The sequence below is a fragment of the Ornithorhynchus anatinus genome, chromosome 8 (genome assembly GCF_004115215.2).
Source record: "Ornithorhynchus anatinus isolate Pmale09 chromosome 8, mOrnAna1.pri.v4, whole genome shotgun sequence".
Classification (NCBI taxonomy): Eukaryota; Metazoa; Chordata; class Mammalia; order Monotremata; family Ornithorhynchidae; genus Ornithorhynchus; species Ornithorhynchus anatinus.
In genome coordinates, this window is record NC_041735.1 from 18,839,228 (window position 1) to 18,857,203 (window position 17,976).

At 43.3% G+C, this 17,976-nt stretch overlaps 1 protein-coding gene and 1 long non-coding RNA gene across 15 annotated transcripts in view; one reads left to right on the forward strand and one right to left on the reverse strand.

Annotated features, from left to right (window-relative positions):
- LOC103170483 overlaps positions 1-5,041 on the forward strand; it is an 88,961-nt gene extending 83,920 nt beyond the window's left edge. The window contains exons 3-4 of the long non-coding RNA XR_005660236.1: positions 2,110-2,310; positions 4,564-5,041. This is a non-coding gene — a long non-coding RNA (uncharacterized LOC103170483). The remainder of the gene's footprint in view (positions 1-2,109; positions 2,311-4,563) is intronic.
- Positions 1-17,976, reverse strand: part of KCNQ2 (potassium voltage-gated channel subfamily Q member 2) — a 115,147-nt gene that overhangs the window by 13,906 nt on the left and 83,265 nt on the right. For 3 of the 14 annotated variants that reach the window (XM_029070396.2, XM_029070394.2, XM_029070392.2), the window contains 3 exons: positions 12,362-12,585; positions 10,078-10,186; positions 7,258-7,389 (listed from right to left, as the gene is read on the reverse strand). In XM_029070396.2, the coding sequence (XP_028926229.1) occupies positions 7,258-7,389; positions 10,078-10,186; positions 12,362-12,585 (465 nt within the window). Of the gene's footprint in view, positions 1-5,017; positions 5,126-7,257; positions 7,390-10,077; positions 10,208-12,361; positions 12,586-17,976 lie in introns of all 14 variants that reach the window. The other 11 variants (XM_039912800.1, XM_039912801.1, XM_029070391.2 and 8 more) reach the window with 7 other exon arrangements.

Below are 17,976 nucleotides of genomic sequence, written 5' to 3' on the forward strand. Positions count from 1 at the left end.
CAAACAAAGGAAAACCATCAAACACGTGAATTGAAAGGAAAGGGATGAGACAAGGCCATTTCCACCAATAGAATAGTCCGTTTTCCTTCCTTAAGTGTTTCTTGTGTGTGTGTGTGTGTGAAGAATTGAAGGGAAAAGTCAGCTGACCTCTTCTCAGACTCAATGGCCTAAGTAGAATGATAAGAAAGAAACAGCCGATCTCTATTATCCTTACCCCTGGTGAGCAGATATGGCTCCTGTTTGATCTGGGCTGGCATATTTCATCTCTCTTTGTCTGTGGCAATTCATTTAACATGGTCATTCACAGCAAGAACTGGTCAGTGGTACCATGTGTGTCAGGGTGATCAATGCTTTAAGAGAACAGATCCTACACCCTACATTGATTACTCTACATAAACAGCTTTTTGCCTTTCAGGTTGATAAGCCTATGGAAGCCTATGGGGTACAGTGACCATTCCAGGAAATGAAGTCTTTGGTGACTTCTCACGAGGCTAGATTTTAAGGATACTGATTCTCCCCCGTATAAAGGGAGAACATAGTTGGATGTGCTTGTGGGGCACGTCCACTCGGCCTTGCTGGTATGTAGCAAAGACCCCCTGGGGATGGAACTGGGGCTGGCTGTGCCACTGTGGTGCTAGTCCTGCCATTCGTGCAGCAGTGCCGCCTCGCCTCCTTGCACATCCTTCAAGGGTAAGCCGACGGGTGCTCTGAACCTGCATCCCCAAACCTGTAGAATCTTAGGGGTATCCCCAGGACCCTAAGCAGCCAGGAAGCTTAGGATATATTTGTTGGAATCCCAGCCAAGCTGGTTCTGATCCTGATTTTGGTAGATCCTGAAGAAAGGTCTAGGGTGGTTCCCAGAATTACCCCCCCACCTCCTGCCAAAGTTAATCCTGAAGCCCCTTTGCAGCTGGTACCCATAGTGTCTTTCAAGGCAGGACAAGAACTGAAGATTCCAGTCGGGGCAGTGGAAGCAATAGGCAAGCTGGCTGCACTCACAGGTTACTGATTCTTCCAATAAGACAGGGATGTCTGCATCATTGGCAAATTGACTAGTTGGGATGAGGTCTAGCCAGCACTCTGAGAACACAGGGTATTTTATCATGATGCTGGGATTCACCACATAAGAAACAGGTTCAACAACATGGAAGGGTATATATTGACTGTTACTTTGAGAAACTAGGCTAATACAAAATTGCAGTAACTTAACAGAGGACCTGAGGTAGCAGACACTAGGAAGGTTCTAATCCAGTCCTAATGCTATACAGCAATTCTAAACTGCATTTTTCTATGCTATTTCTGGGCTTCTCCCACTTACTGAAAACTCATCCTGCCCATCCTCCAGATACGGTGGAATTGCAGGCAACTGGCTCTGGGAGATGAATCCCAGATCAGATGTTTCACTGCGTCGACTGTGTCAGTAGGATGAGATCTGAATTCTAAACCTGCTGCTGACAGAGGCAATGGGCCCAGAAGGGAACCTGTAGGGTAGTTTGATTAAAAGAGAAGTTGATGGATCCCACGTGTTTAGCGGTTCCTGAGCTGCTTTGTTTGTAAGCAAATAGAAAGGTAGGGGTGTGGATTAGCTTTTTTCATCACCAAGAATGAAAGCCAGGAGGCCTTAACCTGTAGGTTTTGTTCCCTTGAGACTAGGTCCTTATGGAGGCTTCTTTGGCCAGCCATTGCTGATACAGGCGGTGTTCCCTCCACACTGTCAACCTGCTTAGAGGTTGCCGTGGGGCCTTGGAGAAGGCCTGGAGCCGGGAAGGGGAACCCGGTGGAGGAGAAGCCTGCGAAGGTCCACAGAAGGGCCCGTGCCTCTCTGGCTGTTGTTTGTCTCCATGTTGGGAGCAGGGTAGGAGGCCTCAGTGTGGTAGGAGTCCCCACGGTTTGTTCTGTCGACCTGAGGCTTCAGTACCTGCCGTTAGCTTGGTGCGTGGTGTTGGACTTTCACTGGGTGGAAATGGAGCAGGAATTATCTTTTCAAAGGAAGTTCTCATTCAAAAACAGCCTTGCCTCATGGAAACATATTTACTGACCCTCTCTGTTGCCTTGGGTCAATCAATGTTTGTTTGTTTTGTTGTTTTTTTCTTTCTCTCTCTGCCTCAGCCTGCCCCTTTGAAAAGTTGGGGATAGGGACTCTTACCATCCTCCGAGGTTGCTGACAAGACCAAGAAGTTTAAGTGCTCAGAACAGAACAATTTTTCCAGATGCTACCTAGCCCTTCATGCATCAGCCCTTCATATGATTATCAACCAAACTCCACAGAAAGGCAAGGGGATGGAGAAAAAGGGAGAAGAAAAATGCGAGGTGGGGATTTTGCTGCCCTACCAGGTGGAGAGTTGACCATTCATCTATAAATCCAGGTTCCTGCAGGAGAATAGGACACTGGGACATAACCAAGCTCAACTGAAGCTTTTTGTATAATTCAACCCAAAAGGGATTTAAAGGGAGGGAGAGAACTGAACCCCAAAGCACCATTTTTGATTCATGCAACAAGACCCAAACAAAGCACGGTCACTTCGTTTATCTGCCAGTAGTCTAACAGTACACTCCTGCACCAATGCTACTCCATTTGGAAAGTCACAGGGTATTTCTGAGACTCTACTGTATGAAATTGAAAAAGGCAACTTTTTGCATCAGCCATGGTGCAATTTCTTTCATGCTTCATTATGCTTCATGCTTGCAGGGCATGCACAAAGATATCAGAAGTCACCCCTTGGCCAAAAGCAGACATCAAATGTCAAACAGCTCAAATGAGAAAAATGGGGTGGGGAATTAGAAATTTTTTTTTAAATTACTCTTATTATTATTAACACAATCCAGGCAGGCATTGAAGCTAAACCCCCTTCATCCATGCCACATGACTGGCTATTTGCCTACTTGGCTTGAAAGAAAAACAAGCTGCTGGAAAATAATCATGGCAGAATATCATTTTTAAAAAGTACATTTTATCCCAATTTATCTTGAACAATTACAAGTCCATGAAGATTTTCTTCTCATATGCAAGTGATGGCATATACTTCATTGGATCATATACACAATCCCAGCATATAGCCACATTACTTAAACCAGTTCCACAATTTAAGATGACACTACTGCAGTGCTCTTGATCTAGCCATTAATTCTCAACTCTCCTCCGTCCAGGAATGGATTTAGAAAAGGATAAACTCGTAGGAGATATTTTAACCTCGGAAAATCAAAACATTGCCTATTCTAGAGCATTAAACTGAGGCTCTGGAGCTAATTTTTGGGCTTTTCAATTTTGCAAGTTTATCGTCTGTAGGAAACTGGGATCATGGGAGGAAAGAGTCCCATGAAATAAAAAAGAGGGTACAATAAGGGAGATGTGGCAGGATTTCATTATGGTCCATTTGTTTGGTACAGTTTAGATTTTCTCCTGTTTAGAAGCAAGGTGGTGAGTTGCTTGACCTCTGGAGGTCTCTTCCAGCTCAAAGTCTGTTTTTGTAGGTTCCATGGGAGCCTGGTTACTGACTGTAGGGAAAAAGGTAAGGGTCATTTGGGCTGTTTCCAAAGAAACTAACCCTCAATGCAAAGAAATAATTAAGTACAAACACATTTTCTCTGTGCAGATACCTCATCTTGTTCAAGCCCTCAAAATTACCTTTAGGTTTAGTAATCTCAGAACAGCTAGCATTAACCCTTTAAGCTTCTTTAGGATTTAATCTTTTTAGGGATTGGATCAGGGGTCTGTTAATTACCCTGGGCAGATCACCCTCCTAGCTGCTTCCCGATAGCCAAATCAAAGTGGACAGCATGGTTAGGCAAGAGTTTGAATTACTGAGAAACTTTCCACCAACCTAAAATTGCTTTGTTCTGGGTGTGGAGATATGCTCTGCTTTTCTCAAATGCAGTGGTTGCTTTGAATACCATATTTACTTGCATAATTTCTCCTCCCTGATTTGAAGAGGAAATAATATTTTTTTGTATGCCTAATTGAAAGCAATGAAAGCTGTATGGGAGTAAGGAGAAGGAGAAGAAGGAGCAAAGCAGGTGGGGGTAGGTAAGTCATTCAGACCGTGGGGGTGTCGAGAGAGAAAGGTAGGAAGAGCAGAAGGATGAAAACCTACAAAATACAGTAGGGGTGGGGGAAGTTAATTAATCTGCCGCGTGCCTGTTGTACGCAACACTTGGGTGGGTACAATAAAATAAAGTACTCTCTTACCTTTTTCCTCTTCCTTCTTCCTGATCCCCAGATTGCAAGACTTAATACCCCACATAATAGCCTTTCTCCTATTTTGGAGTTGTAAAATTATGCAAGTAAATACACTAGACGAAGTCCTCTACCTAATTCAGTGTTACAAGAAATGTCTTGGACATGCAGAGCTACTTATGGAACCACATGAAACAACTCTTGATTCCGACTCCGTTGTCACACTGAACGAAGAATGGGCCACATCCTGCCTGCATTTCTTGTTAACATAAGGAGGTCAGGATGGAACAGAACAGATTTTATGTCAAGATGGTAATTACTGTAGGAAATGCATGTGAAATTCGAGACAACATGCAACCTACTAACATGAAGCTTTTCATTCTTTTCAGAAATTCATTGTTTTCTCTGCAAATGTGGACCAATTTGATCTTGGAGGGATTTTCCTCGGGTATTACTGAAATAATAAGTCGACATTTGAGAGTATTTTGCAGTCCACGATAACCAGAATGATATGAGTTCCTTGCTGAAGGTGAAGGGTGTGCTTGAAAATGAGGCATTATTCAAATGCAATGTACTATTTGTGTGATGTTGTGGAAGAAAAAAAATGCTGAGAAGGGAAATTAGCTTTTTCCTAAATGTTTTTACAGGATCATAACATGATGGGCCAGTCCATGATTTACTTAAATTAAAGCATGTTGTAAAGTTATCTAGGCTGTTTTCAAAACAATGTAGTTGAGCACCCTGTTACTACAGTTATATGCCGTCATAGAGCCTGGTGTGAAAGGGGTTTGCCATTGAACAAATTAAAACTTCAGAGAAAGAGGCACTTGGGTTAGTCCTAACCTAGGCAAGTATTGGGGTGATTCTTTAGAAGAGAACATAGGTCCTTTGGTTGGATACTTCTTATGCCGGGGAGTTGAAGGGGGCGGGGGACCCACAATCATATCTATCCTGGCAAAGTAAATAAGAAAAAAGACACCAGCAAAATGCATAATGAAGCAACACGTGGAAAAGAGTCGGTTGGAAACTTTGCAGAAACGTAGGGAACAACTAAACTAAAACGACAACAGTGAGATTTCAGAAGTAGATTCCGCTTGAAACAGAAAGCAGGAGACATGGTGGTTGATTGGTTCGGGATTTGCCGAATCTTATTCCACCAATGCATAGGGTTCACGGAGCTAGCATCAGTGTAACGTATCACATCACTGTTGTATTCAATGAAGGCATCAGTGGGTCTAACAGGCAACATGCTGAACACACTTGGAATAGATTGGCAGAAATGGGCAATATACCAGTGAATATGGTGGCTACAGAATAACATTTTCATTATTATCATCAAGGTCATAGAAAACATCCTGGGCTTCTTTTCCAAATATATTGTGAAGTTAAAAAGGAAATTTGGGACAGAAGAGCCTGGTGAACAAAACACATCCACAGTGAGAACGATGTCAAAAGAGAGACAACTGATGGAGACATAATACCAACACTAATAGTTCAACACAGAGAAATGTACACAGTAGTAGCAGTGGGCATGGATACAGAAGGGGAAAGTAAACGCAGACACTCCACAGTGCTTGTTGAATAAGCTTATTTTTGCTAGGTGGAGGCCTCTCAGGGAAGGGAATGGATTAAAGGAGAAGGTTAATTCAAACGGGGACATTATTGCAATTGTGTCTAAGGGAAGAGGGTGGGCGTCTTCAGGCTTCTTGGAAGCACCATTGCCTAGTGGAAAGAGCAAAGGCCTGGGAGTCGGAGGACAGGAGTACTAATCCCCACTCTGCCACTTGCCTGCTGTGACTTTGGCAAGTCACTTAACTTCTCTCTGCCTCCGTTTCCTCATCTGTAAAATGGGGACTGTTCTCTCTCCTACTTAGGCCGAGTGCCCTCAGGCGGACGGACGGCGACCATATCTGACCTGTATATACGGTGATCAGTACGGTGCTTGGCACAGAGTAAGCAGTTAACAAAGTAACACTATTAACAGCTGGTACGTGAATGCCATAGAATGTCTTTCTATAATGCTCTCCCTCCTCAAATATGCTTATTTCTTATCACCCAGACCCCAAGAGGAAACAAAATTAACTGAGAGGGCTACTTCCTAGTACACCCAAATTAGTTTGGAGAAGTTGCAGGACAGCTAAAGAATGACTACTAATAGGTTTTTCCCCTATCTTCTTCTTCACTCTGAGGAAACAACCACATAATTGGATCTTGGGTATGAGTGGGGATGCAGCTCAAAAAGGTATTTTCTAAACCAGGTCCAGGAGGTTGAGATGCACTTTTACCTGGCTGCCCATAAGTACTTAAGCACAACAGTGCTGATATAACTCAAAAATGTCACAGCAGACTGGGCTTTTCTTCTTCTAAGAACAAGCCTTCCAAACTTCTCCCTCCTTTCCACTCAGTGATCTGCATTACAGTGGAAATGAGAATTCCCAGAATTCAGAATGCAGAGTGTAGTGGAGGACTGAACCCCTCCCGTTCATTCAGGAAGGAGGTATGCCAAGTAGTTTACCTACAGTTTGGCCTCAAAAATGATCTGCAGGCTCATTTACCTCTGAGGAAACCGCTTGGGGTGGGGAGGGTGGGCTTGTGGCCTAACCAAATACTTCGATGAATAAAACACATTACAACTGTTTCCACCCAGCAATCAAAACAAAATCTTAAATAGGGGGTGGAGAGAAAGGAAATGTGGCAGACAAGAAAGATAGAAAGACAAAGAGAGAGAAAGAAGACAAAGTGGAGAGTAAAGACAATAGAGAGAGGAACAAAGAAGCAAAAGCAATTACATAGACAAAACAACACTCTCTCAGACTGCACAGGACAACTTCCATCCTGATTAATCAGCCAGTATTTGGGCCATAAGATCATCGTGAGACACGGTCTCCCTATGCTAGGAGTCAACATCCCTCATGTGTCCTGCCTTTAATTGTCTAAGTGAAATCCTGTGTTTTTCCTTGGACTTTGGGGTGGAGATGAACAAACAACAAACACACTTAAGTCTCTTGGTGGGTACTGTTACATTGCTTCACACCATTACCAAGCAGTAGGAATGAGAGGAATAGAGAAGAAGTGTGACTTGCCTGGATTGGAGGTTTTTAATCCGGGAGAGCATGTCCAGGTGGCCTGCTGAGTACTGTTCTATGACGTCCATCACGTCATATGGCCGCAGGCTCTCCTTGAACTTCCGCTTGGACACAAGAAATCGCATGACACTGAAAGGTTAGAAAAGAAAAGGAGCTTGAAATGTTAAAGTGGCAGGAAACAACAGCAGGGTCACTTCTATAACTATCTGTTAACACCACAAGGCCATTAATCAACTAGAAATGAAAATTTCCTGTCTTGCCTCTCTCCAACTTCAGTCCTCTTTGGAAGCCTCTACAATGGTTTAGGGACCAATTATCATTAATTTCAATTTCTTCCCCTGCTTATTTGTAAAAAGATATTTTTCATTAATTAATGTAACTAAAGAACACCGTTATAATGTGTGTGAGGGAGAGAGAGGATTGTGGGAGGGGAGGGCAGATCAGGAGAGGGAAAGAAGTGGAGGGGGGGGAGTAGAGGAGAAAGTGAAGGCATGAGGAAGGAGAAATTGGACAGGATTAAAGGTGATTGAGACACATTTACACAGAGAAAAGGGGAAGAGAAAGCAGGGATGAGGGGAAGTGGCATGGAAGACTAGCCTAGCTCAGACAAATGGTCTTGATAAACACTCTCCTGCCAAACATCACCCCCACTGGGTACAGTGCATCCAAGAAGAGAAAAAACAACAGCTGTCATCGCCTCTTTTCTCAAATCCTTAAAGTTCGCCTCACTAGTCACAATGTACTCCCAGACTAAAATCCCCAAAGACATGCTATTCCCTTAATAAAATATTATCATTTTCAGAGAAACCCAAGGATGCATCTCTCTCCACTGCTCCAAAACCTCTAATAAAGTTATCCATTCTTCTCTGCCTAAAACAAATTCCTGGCCACTAGGATTAAGATGCTCCATCAGCTCTCATGTCATTATTCATTCATTCATTCATTCATTCATTCATTCATTCAATCAATCGTATTTATTGAGCACTGTACTCAGCACTGGGGAGAGCACAATACAACAAAAAACAGACATGCTCCTGCCCACAATGAGCTCACAGTCTAGAGAACAAGCTCACAGTGTAGCCTGCACCTTCCATTCCTCCCTGAACCTTATAATGTCCATTTTGACAACCTCTTCCTTGAACCTGGTAGCTCACGGATGGGAGACAAAACTTCAGCCAGTTCCCATTTCCAAAATGCACCTACATCCATGCAAACTACGGTGTAGAAACCAAACTAAGCCTAGAATCAGAAGTTAACCTCTTTTAGAAGAATTTGGAACTTGGGCTGCCTTTTAGAGGGGTAACTAAGCATATGGGTCAACAGCAATGTGTTTCTCACTAAGAACCTTATGCCATAAAAAATGAACTTGGTTAGGGACAATAAGGCCTGCAGGTTTTACAACATCCAAATGGTAATAATAGTAATAATAGTGATAATAATAATAGTATTTGTTAAGCACTTACTATATGTCAAGCACTGGCAGTGCTGGAGTATAATCAGATGGACACAGTCCCTGTTTCACTTGGGGCTCACAGCCTAAATCAAGGGAGGGAGATTTAATCTCCATTTTACAGATGATGTAATTGAAGCACTGAGACGGTAAGGGACTTGTCCGAGGTCACAGAGCAGATGGGTGGCAGAGCCAGGATTAGAACCCAGTTCCTCTGACTCCCAGGCCTGTGCTCTTTTTATTAGGCCAGGCTGCTTCACATTTGTTCTTGCCACTTGTCCTTGCAAATGAAAATATACATCAGAGGAGCAGCCAAGGATGTGAATCGCATTGTTCCTCCCTAGATGCTTCCTGAACTTATTTACAAGGCTGCTCTGGAGACTCTTGACGTGGTTTTTCATTCCCTACAGAACCCATTCTCCATGTAGATGGTAGGGACAGAGTCAAGCCTGGTCCAAACCAAACCCTGGCACTGGGTAAAGACATTGCGCTCAATAAATGCAATTAAACAAATGAAATGAATGACATACTCTTTGTTGGTAGAAGCAGATGGAAGCTGTCTTTACTTCTCTGGGGTCCCATTACCCTATGAGTCCTATGCAGTTGACCGCTTCACCTGTCCAGAGATCTGTCCCTACCCTGGGAGTGAAAATTAGATTCAGACCCCACCACTCAACTCTTAGGCTACTCTGCTCAGCAGGATTGTCAGCAGTCCAATAGGGAGGACAAGGGACGTATTTATGGGTCACTGTTATTTTGTCAGAAAAATGGAAACTAAGGGAATTTCATGTGAAATATGGAGAGAGATGGAATGGGTGGAACAGATAACATTTCAGGGAGACTTCAGTTTCGTGTAGGATAAACACTTCCAGCAGTTAAAGAGGCACCATCTCTATGCCCAAGGAGAAGTGCAGGTGCAGACATTTCCCACAGTCTCATGGAGGTCAGATGAACGCTTCTTTAAATATTTACCCTCTCAACTCCCTTGCAATATCCTCATTTGCCCTTGTCTTGGCAGTTTTAAGTGCCCTCTTACTATGAGGTTTAGCCTCATCAGCGGGAAATATAGAGCAAACCACACCAACTGAATTAAATGAAACACTGCGGTGTGTTGGGGGTGGGGAGGAGTGACAGGATGGTGGGGACTTCTTACTTCTGCATGATTTCTTTTCCCAGCAAAAGTACTTCTCTGCAAGCCATTACAAATAAAAGGCCAGTCTGCCCACAGGGAGTCTGGTCAGCAATAAACAGATTGAATGTGGCTTGTATTAAGTGAACCTCTTCTCTCTCAACTTCAGCAACTCACTCTAAATAGAAAATAAAAAAATAAATAAAATTTCCTATTGTTCTCCCTCCTGGGCTCTTACCAAACAGCCCTGATGCTGACTTTAAGTCCCGGTGTTAAATCTTCAGTCACAAACTCACAGTTGCAGCTCTTGTTGTCATCCACGATGTCCTCTCCGGGAAGGCTTGCTTCTGGGTGAAAGAAATCACAGTCTATAAATCAGAATAACACAATCGGAGAAGTGTGAGAAGCAGAATTCCAGGGTAGAATGAACTGGTTGGGCGGAGCACTGAGGAGGGAAGAGCCTCTACATTCTGGCTATTCAGAATAGAATAGAGAATATTATGCCCTTCCACTTTCCTTCAACCCCTCACCCTATTTTCTTTAGATCAAGAGAACTAGCCACATTCTCATTTACCAGAATGACACAATTGGGTTAAAAAAGTGGAAGGAAAATCATTTTCACCTTTTGTTATAGTCTTTTTATAGGTCTTAGATCAGGTCCTCACACACGTTTGAATAATAATGACAATCATAATAATAGTGGTATTTGTTGAGCACTTCCTAGTTGACGGGCACTGTACTAAGCACAGTCCAATCCCCATTTTATAGATGAAGTAACTGAGGCACAGATAAGTGAAGTGACCTGCCCAAGGTCACACAGCAGATATGTGGCAGAGCCAGGAGTAGAACCCAGGTCCTTCTGAATCCTAGGCCCGTGCTCTATCCACTTTGCCATACTCACTCATTGACCAAGAACATTCTAATCAATAAATGTATACCCATTCCATTATATTGTATTCTCCCACGTGCTTAGTACAGTGTTCTGCATATAGCAAGTGCTCAATAAATATGTTGGATTGATTGAATGAGTTGGTTGTAAAATATTTGGAGGCATTCTCCTCCACTATAGTGAAAAAATGAGGCTGAAAAGGCCAGTGGAGGATGGACTGTCCTAATCGTACATATTCACATTCAGATTTGTTCCTGATACCACTGGTGTGTCTTTTCTCTTTCTCATGATTCTTTCAAATCTCCTGCTCAAAAAGAGCCATTCCTTCCTTGATTGCAATAACCAGGCTGGTTCTACTGCATTTGATTCCCCAACATGCAGCTGTGATACTACCTGGTGTAAAGCTGCATTTCACTAAATCTTTAAAATGTTTCCTCTTCCTCAGCCCATGTCAGTTGACCATAGAGCATCTGGTTGGGTAGTCCTTGGTCATCCATTCTCTTTATGCGCCCCACCTACAGTTTACATTAATGGATAATCGCCAATTTTCCACAGCATGCGTTTGGCTTGGATTAGATTGATTTGATTACATCCTCGGCTTTTTAATGGCATTAAATACGTGAAACACTTTAACGATTATGTAACACCTTTCGCCCAAGGCTTCCAAGGAAGGGGGATGCTATTGTAAATAGCATTTAGAACAGCATGGGTTAGAGCCCAATACATTATTTTTGTTACTGCTTAAGGCCCTTAACAGATATTCAAAATCAACCCAAACCCAGGTGTTTTAAAAGAGTCTCTGAACTTTTAAAAAAATTTACTAAACATGTTTTAAAGGTCTAGGTCTAGGTCTAGATTCTGGCAGGAACCAAACTGCCCCAAACTTCCAAAAACTAGGTCCTGGCTCCAAAAGTCATATTTATTTTTTTGAAGATCACTTTCCTTTAGCAAATTCAGTTTAGAGGACCATATCTGCTCAAGACATAGCTCTCATTTTCAAGAAGAATTGGGAAAAATTCCGAGGACAAGCGGTGCCTGCTGGGAATACAGAACAAAGTTAAGGAAGCTTCCAGAAAAAGTGAAGGACGATAGAAGGCTTAAAAAAGATTTCCATTGATTCGTGACAGCCTGAAAATTTGGGATGCCCACTAGGAGAGCAGATATGCCACTGTGTCCACAGGCACAGAGAATACTGGGTAGGATGATTTACTGGGCTGACCAGAGGGTTACTGCTTAGGTGAATCTAGAATAATGTCTTTGGGAATTGTGCCATGGAGAGAGGAGCAATATTATTAGAGCTCTCTCCATTCCTCATGCCTGCCTCTGCTTCTGCCTCAGGAGTTTTGATGCCAGCATAACTGTCAACTAGCATATCTGGCTCTTCTGCCCTGCCAGTCCCAAACTGCCACCCGTCAGTCATCTTGGAGTCCCCTAGAGTCCAGGCAAACTGGCAGCATGCAGCGTCTGTCAAACCTGTATGATTCAAGCCCCAGAATGCATTTCCTTGCCCACAGTGATCTAGACAGATGATCATCTCAGCCTAAATTGCTCTGCGGATTACCTGCTTTCCACAACTTTGCACTCTATAACTCTGCTGGCCCACACGCCGGGCCCGGCTTTCACCGAGTCTTACCTTCGGAGTTTTGCCTCGATGCAGCTCCTTTGATCCGGAAAGCCTGCCGGGCTCGGCTCCGATCCCCAAAACTCCAACTTTTGGGCACTTTACTCGGGCTATCTTCAATGCTCTGGTCCGCGCTGGGGGACCTCCGGACACTCTGGGCCTGTGGAGAGCCCTTCCCCTTGGCGCCAACGCCTCGGGGACTGGAGAAGACACGATCTTTCAAACTGACCTTCTGACTGTTCAAGTAAAGCCAACAAGAACAAACAAACGAACAAACAAACGGACACACAGAAAAACAGCAAGAGAAGTCACTCCAGAAATCACACACAGGCTTCCTTTCAGCTGCTTAGGACTGACACCAGTTCAACTCAACTGAAAGAGAGACTTGGTTTGAGAACAAAACAGCCAGCCCAGAAATGCTTCCACAAGAATGAATGGAAAAGTGAGGGGAAGTTAGTTCAGAAAAATTAGCTGAACAGAGGCTGGAACAGAGAGACTCTCCTGTCATAAAAGAATAAGGAAAAAACCCCCAGTTCTGCAGCCCTGACTCTGACAGAGCTCTAGTTGCAGTCAATGGGAGAGCTGTCTTCAGAGAGAGCTGCACAACCAGGTCCCATGGTCATGAATAGCAATGTTAGTGAATCCTTAAATCACTTTTAGGCTATCTTCTGAAGGCTCCAAAAGCCCTTTTCCATAGCTGTTCCCTGTAACCTTCAAGTTGCAGCCTCCCCAGGCTCCCACTCAGGATAGCAACAGAACAGACCTACCAAATATTTGTCCATTTACAAAATACCAATTGTTTCTTTTCCCTAAAAGCTTTCCCTCTGCTCTTGGGCCTGGCCTGTTAGCTTCAACTTTTTCTCTCCCACCCATCCACCCAGAGGGTCTCTTCTGAAACTTTCCCCATCACCTTTTCACATACACACATACACACACACACACACACACACTCTTTCCCCCTGCTCCCCTCCCCCAAACGCACACACACCAAAGCAAAAAAGCAGACCCATGCTAATTTGCACTAATGAATGGAAGACTCATTATGGATGATCAAATTTGCCGACTAGCAAGTGTGTAGCTAAATGGGATTAGAAGTCAAGGATGCTGCCCTAAATAAATACACTTAGGTCTTTTATTAAGCCAAGTGTCAGTTAAATTGAATTATTTAGGATGCACATTCCATAATGTTCAGAGCACCCGACCGGCCACGTATTAGGTAAAAGCAATAAAGACGAAAAGATGTCAGTAAAGGCTTGGCTATTAACTAACTGCTGAGCTTACTCGATATTTGTAAGGATGACTAGATTTGAGATGGGAAAAGTGAGGATCAGACCTGATGAAGATAGTGGAGTGCTGGGTCTTTAAATCCCAGGGGAGACACTGTATGTTGGGCCAGAGGACACCCCCTCAGCCTGCCTGTCCATGGGGGTCCAACCAATGAGCTAATGCAATAGGCTTTCCTTGGGTCCTTCGGGTTATTCAGCCATACGTGACATTAGCCAGACTGGGGAGATTCTGCCCTCTGAAGGTAGGGGGATCTCTGTGCTTAAAGGCATTTAGAGAGGAAAGAAAGTCGAACACAGGGTTTTATTGGTTAGCACAGGGTCCACACTTTTTAAAACACAGCGTCCATACTCTTTTAGGATGCACTTTTCCTCCCAGAAAGTGGGCGTAGAAATTAACATTTAGAAGGAAAATATTTGACAGTGGCTTTAGCCATTATGGCACATTCTTGCAGCTAAAAATGTTCTTATGTTCACGTAATTCTACATAGTCCTTATGCTGAGTCCACTTTTTTTTTTTGGTATTTCTCATCTCTATCTGTTGCCATGGCGAAAACTGTGATGCCTCAATTCACTTGCTAGCAGACTTCACTGCAGCATAAAGGAGGGGAAGATGGGGCATGCAGAGCACATCTTTGCTGCCAACGTTTTTGGACTGAGCCAGAGGGATGTGAAAAAAATTCAAAACTTGCAACTTCTGCTAAGCATGGGGAAAAAGTTGCATTGATGTAAAGAATGACTACTCTTTGAAATGCTTTTCTGGATTTACTAAAAAGTGCTGAATTCTCAGTAAGGGTTTTATCTTTCCTATGGAATCAAAAATAACATTAGCAATAAAAAGGCAGCAGTAATGTCCATTTAAGTTTTCCTTCCACCATGCAATTTCCAGGGTAAAGCCATCTAAAATCTTCATGCAGGCATGACCTCTGCAGAGAACAGTACAGCTACAGACCAGAGGGCAGAGGCTTTGGGGAGAGTTGCAGAGGAGAGAATGGGCAAACACACAAATGCTTTCAGCAACTCTAACATTACATTCTCAACCAATCTGATGGCCATGCAAAGGGCAATGCAGCATCCCTAAGAAACATTCCTAAAACACTCAGAGAGCAGAAACTAAATGGACATTTCTGAAAGAGCAGGATAGTTTGCTTCACAATTATACATGCAGGGAACTATAAAATACACAAAGGATAAGAGAGACATCTGTGAATTGCCAGTGACAATTGGGAGCTATTTAGTTCTAAAGTATGAGTGATTTAGTGTCTACTTGATGCAAAACACAGGTGCAAGAAAGAAAGGAAACATTACACTGTAGAAACAATTGCCAAACTCTTCAGGCAGTTAAATTCAAACACAATCAACTCTTGATTAACTAGAAAAACATTGGAAAAAAGGAACATTCAGGTAAACAACAAACCATCCAAAAGTGATGGTGTGAAAGTGACTCACTTGTTTGTGTCGCATCTCAACTGTGTTCGTGTCAGATTCAGCTCTTTTTCCCTCTAACCCTCCCACCCAAGATCCTGAGCACCGAAATGAAAATGTGTGAGCTACGCAGGTTGGAGGCTCAGGAAGGAGGCAGAGAGGAGGGAAGAGGAAGAGGAGAAATTAGATTACTTGGGAGCCAGTGAACTTGAAGACTTGGTAATTACCATGGAAGCCTGACTTCAGTGTGATTAATTTCTTTTCAAGAAGAAATGGAACGTCAGTGCATATCTACAGATCGATAGGTACCAAATGATGACTTTCTAGAATTGTAGCGCTGTAGGAAACCCCACAATATCACTTTGAGCTGGGTCTGAGACTCTCAGGCCATTTCAGACTCCTCAACAACCCAGGGAATGTTTGAATTTCTCACTTCCTGTGAGTTGATCCATTACCGTTATGGCCCCTCAGGAGTGGAGGGACTCCAAACAATAAGGCAGTGGTGCCTAATGGAAAGAGCATGGGCCTGGGAGTCAGGGGACCTTGATTCTTATCCTCTGCCATTTGTCTGCTGGGGGTCCTTGAGTGGGTCAGTTAACCTCTCTGGGTCTGAGTTTCTTAGTCTGCAAAATGGTAAAAGTGAGAAACAATCTGAAGACTGGAAGCATAACTTTGTTGTGGGTTGGGAATATGTCTGGTTATTGTTATATTGTACTCACCCCAGTGCTTAGGACAGTGCTTTGCAGCCAGTAAGCCCTCGAGAAATATGATTGAATGAATGAATTTTGGGCATCTAAAGACAAGGATGAGATAATAATAATAATGTTGGTATTTGTTAAGCGCTTACTATGTGCCGAGCACTGTTCTAAGCGCTGGGGTAGACACAGGGGAATCAGGTTGTCCCACGTGGAGCTCACAGTCTTAATCCCCATTTTACAGATGAGGGAACTGAGGCACCGAGAAGTTAAGTGACTTGCCCAAAGTCACACAGCTGGCAAGTGGCAGAGCTGGGGTTCGAACCCATGACCTCTGACTCCAAAGCCCGTGCTCTTTCCAGTGAGCCACGCTGCTTCTCTGAGATAGTTTGTGAGTACCATGTGAGCAGGAACTATGAGTACTCTTGCATTCTTGCACCTACCCCAGTGTTTAGCACATAGTAAATGTCTTAATTACTGTTATAAAAATAAAGAAGCCCTCTGGAGCTGGAGGCAGATGAGATCTCTTTGGATCCATGTGAATCTGCTCAAAACCACTCCCCTCAATGTGCATCTTTGAGGATCCACAAAGACAGGTTGATACTTTCCTGTGAGGTGGCTGCCTTTTCTGATTGTACCTGCAGGACTTTCAGAAGGGAAGTTCTCCAAATTCCCTAACATGTATTCATGTTGAATCTTAGAGAGTTCCTTTTACTTGGAGGAACTCCTTCACTTCTCCAGAAAATCCGAACCCTCAAGCAGAGAGGGTCAGATCACTGGGCAGCCTCTTTTGCTAGACTGCTCTTGAAACTCCAAGTACAAAAGGTATGGTCTGGCAGTTGGAGGGTTAATTCCAGACTCTTCCTTTTTTGCCAGTGGCCCCAAGTGATCTGAGCTAATACGGTGTCCATACTATGAAGAGAGGGGAAAAGAGAAGAGGGCAAGACAGGAAACCTGGTTTCTAATCCTAGTCCTGCCTCTTACCTAATGCAAGCCCTTGGGCAAGTCAATTAACTTCTCTGTGCTTCAGTTTTTTCATCGGCACTATGAGGATTAAATGCCTTCCACTTAGGCTGTGGGACAGGGAACTGCATCTGAGCTGATAATGATTATTATTATTATTACTGTGCTTGTTAAGCACTTACTAAGTGCCAAGCACTGTTCTAAGCTCTGGAGTATATGGGAGTTAATCAGGTTGGACCCAGTCCCCATCCTACATGGGGTTCACAGACAAAGTAGGATTCAATCCCAATTTACAGATGGGTTAACCAAGAAGGTTGAGTAGATCAATGATCTACAGAAGGAGCTTGAGTCTGAAGATAAGAAGCACAATGGGAAGCTAATACGGAAACTGAGAGGGAGGTGATATATTTGAAGGGGTAGGAGAAAGGTTGGCTTTGGCAAACGACTAGCTATGAGGAGAGATAGCAAAGATTCAAACGTAATTCTTGGCTTAATAATAGTCATGGTATTTGCCACGGTATGCGAGGACATGAATTGTATCTAACCCCAGCAATTAGCATAGTGCTTGGTGCAAAGAAAGAAAGACCTAAACAAATACCACAAATATTAAATTGTTCAGAATCATCATATGAAAGGTCCACCCTGCATTCAAGCCACAGTTCGGTGAAAAGAGAAATGTGAAAGGTGAGTACAGGGCCCCTTATAGCAGAAAAGAACTTTGCATAGAGGGACAAAGATGAAATAGTTGTGGTGCAGGAAAAGGGTTGTTGGTAGTAGTGGGAGGGTGGGGCAAGAAAAGCAGGATGCAATCCTGCTCCCTTCACCCTCACATGGAAAACTTTTGCAGGGATAATGAAGTTTGGGGAGAGTGAGACCCGAGTTACAGGGTTACAACCACATCACTAATTTCAAACCTGATAACAAAACCATCACATATGTTCTCTCCCTGTAAAATACAATCCTCTCTTCAGACATCATCTGTCAGAACCCACCTTGTTTTCCATGAGACTCCTCACTGCATTGTAATTGGAGAATAATGGAATCCACAATAAGAAGTGCTTCTAAATGACTAATTATAAAATTTCTGCTGATAATACAACTGATAAAATCCTTCAGTAGACCCAAGTGTAATTGCTTTTGAACTCACACTGTGTATTTGGAGCAGAAGTAATCACATATTTATCTTGCAATTATGGGCATCTTTATCTTGAAATTATCAGATCAGCAGTTGCTCTAATATTAGTTCCTCGTTGCTGACATC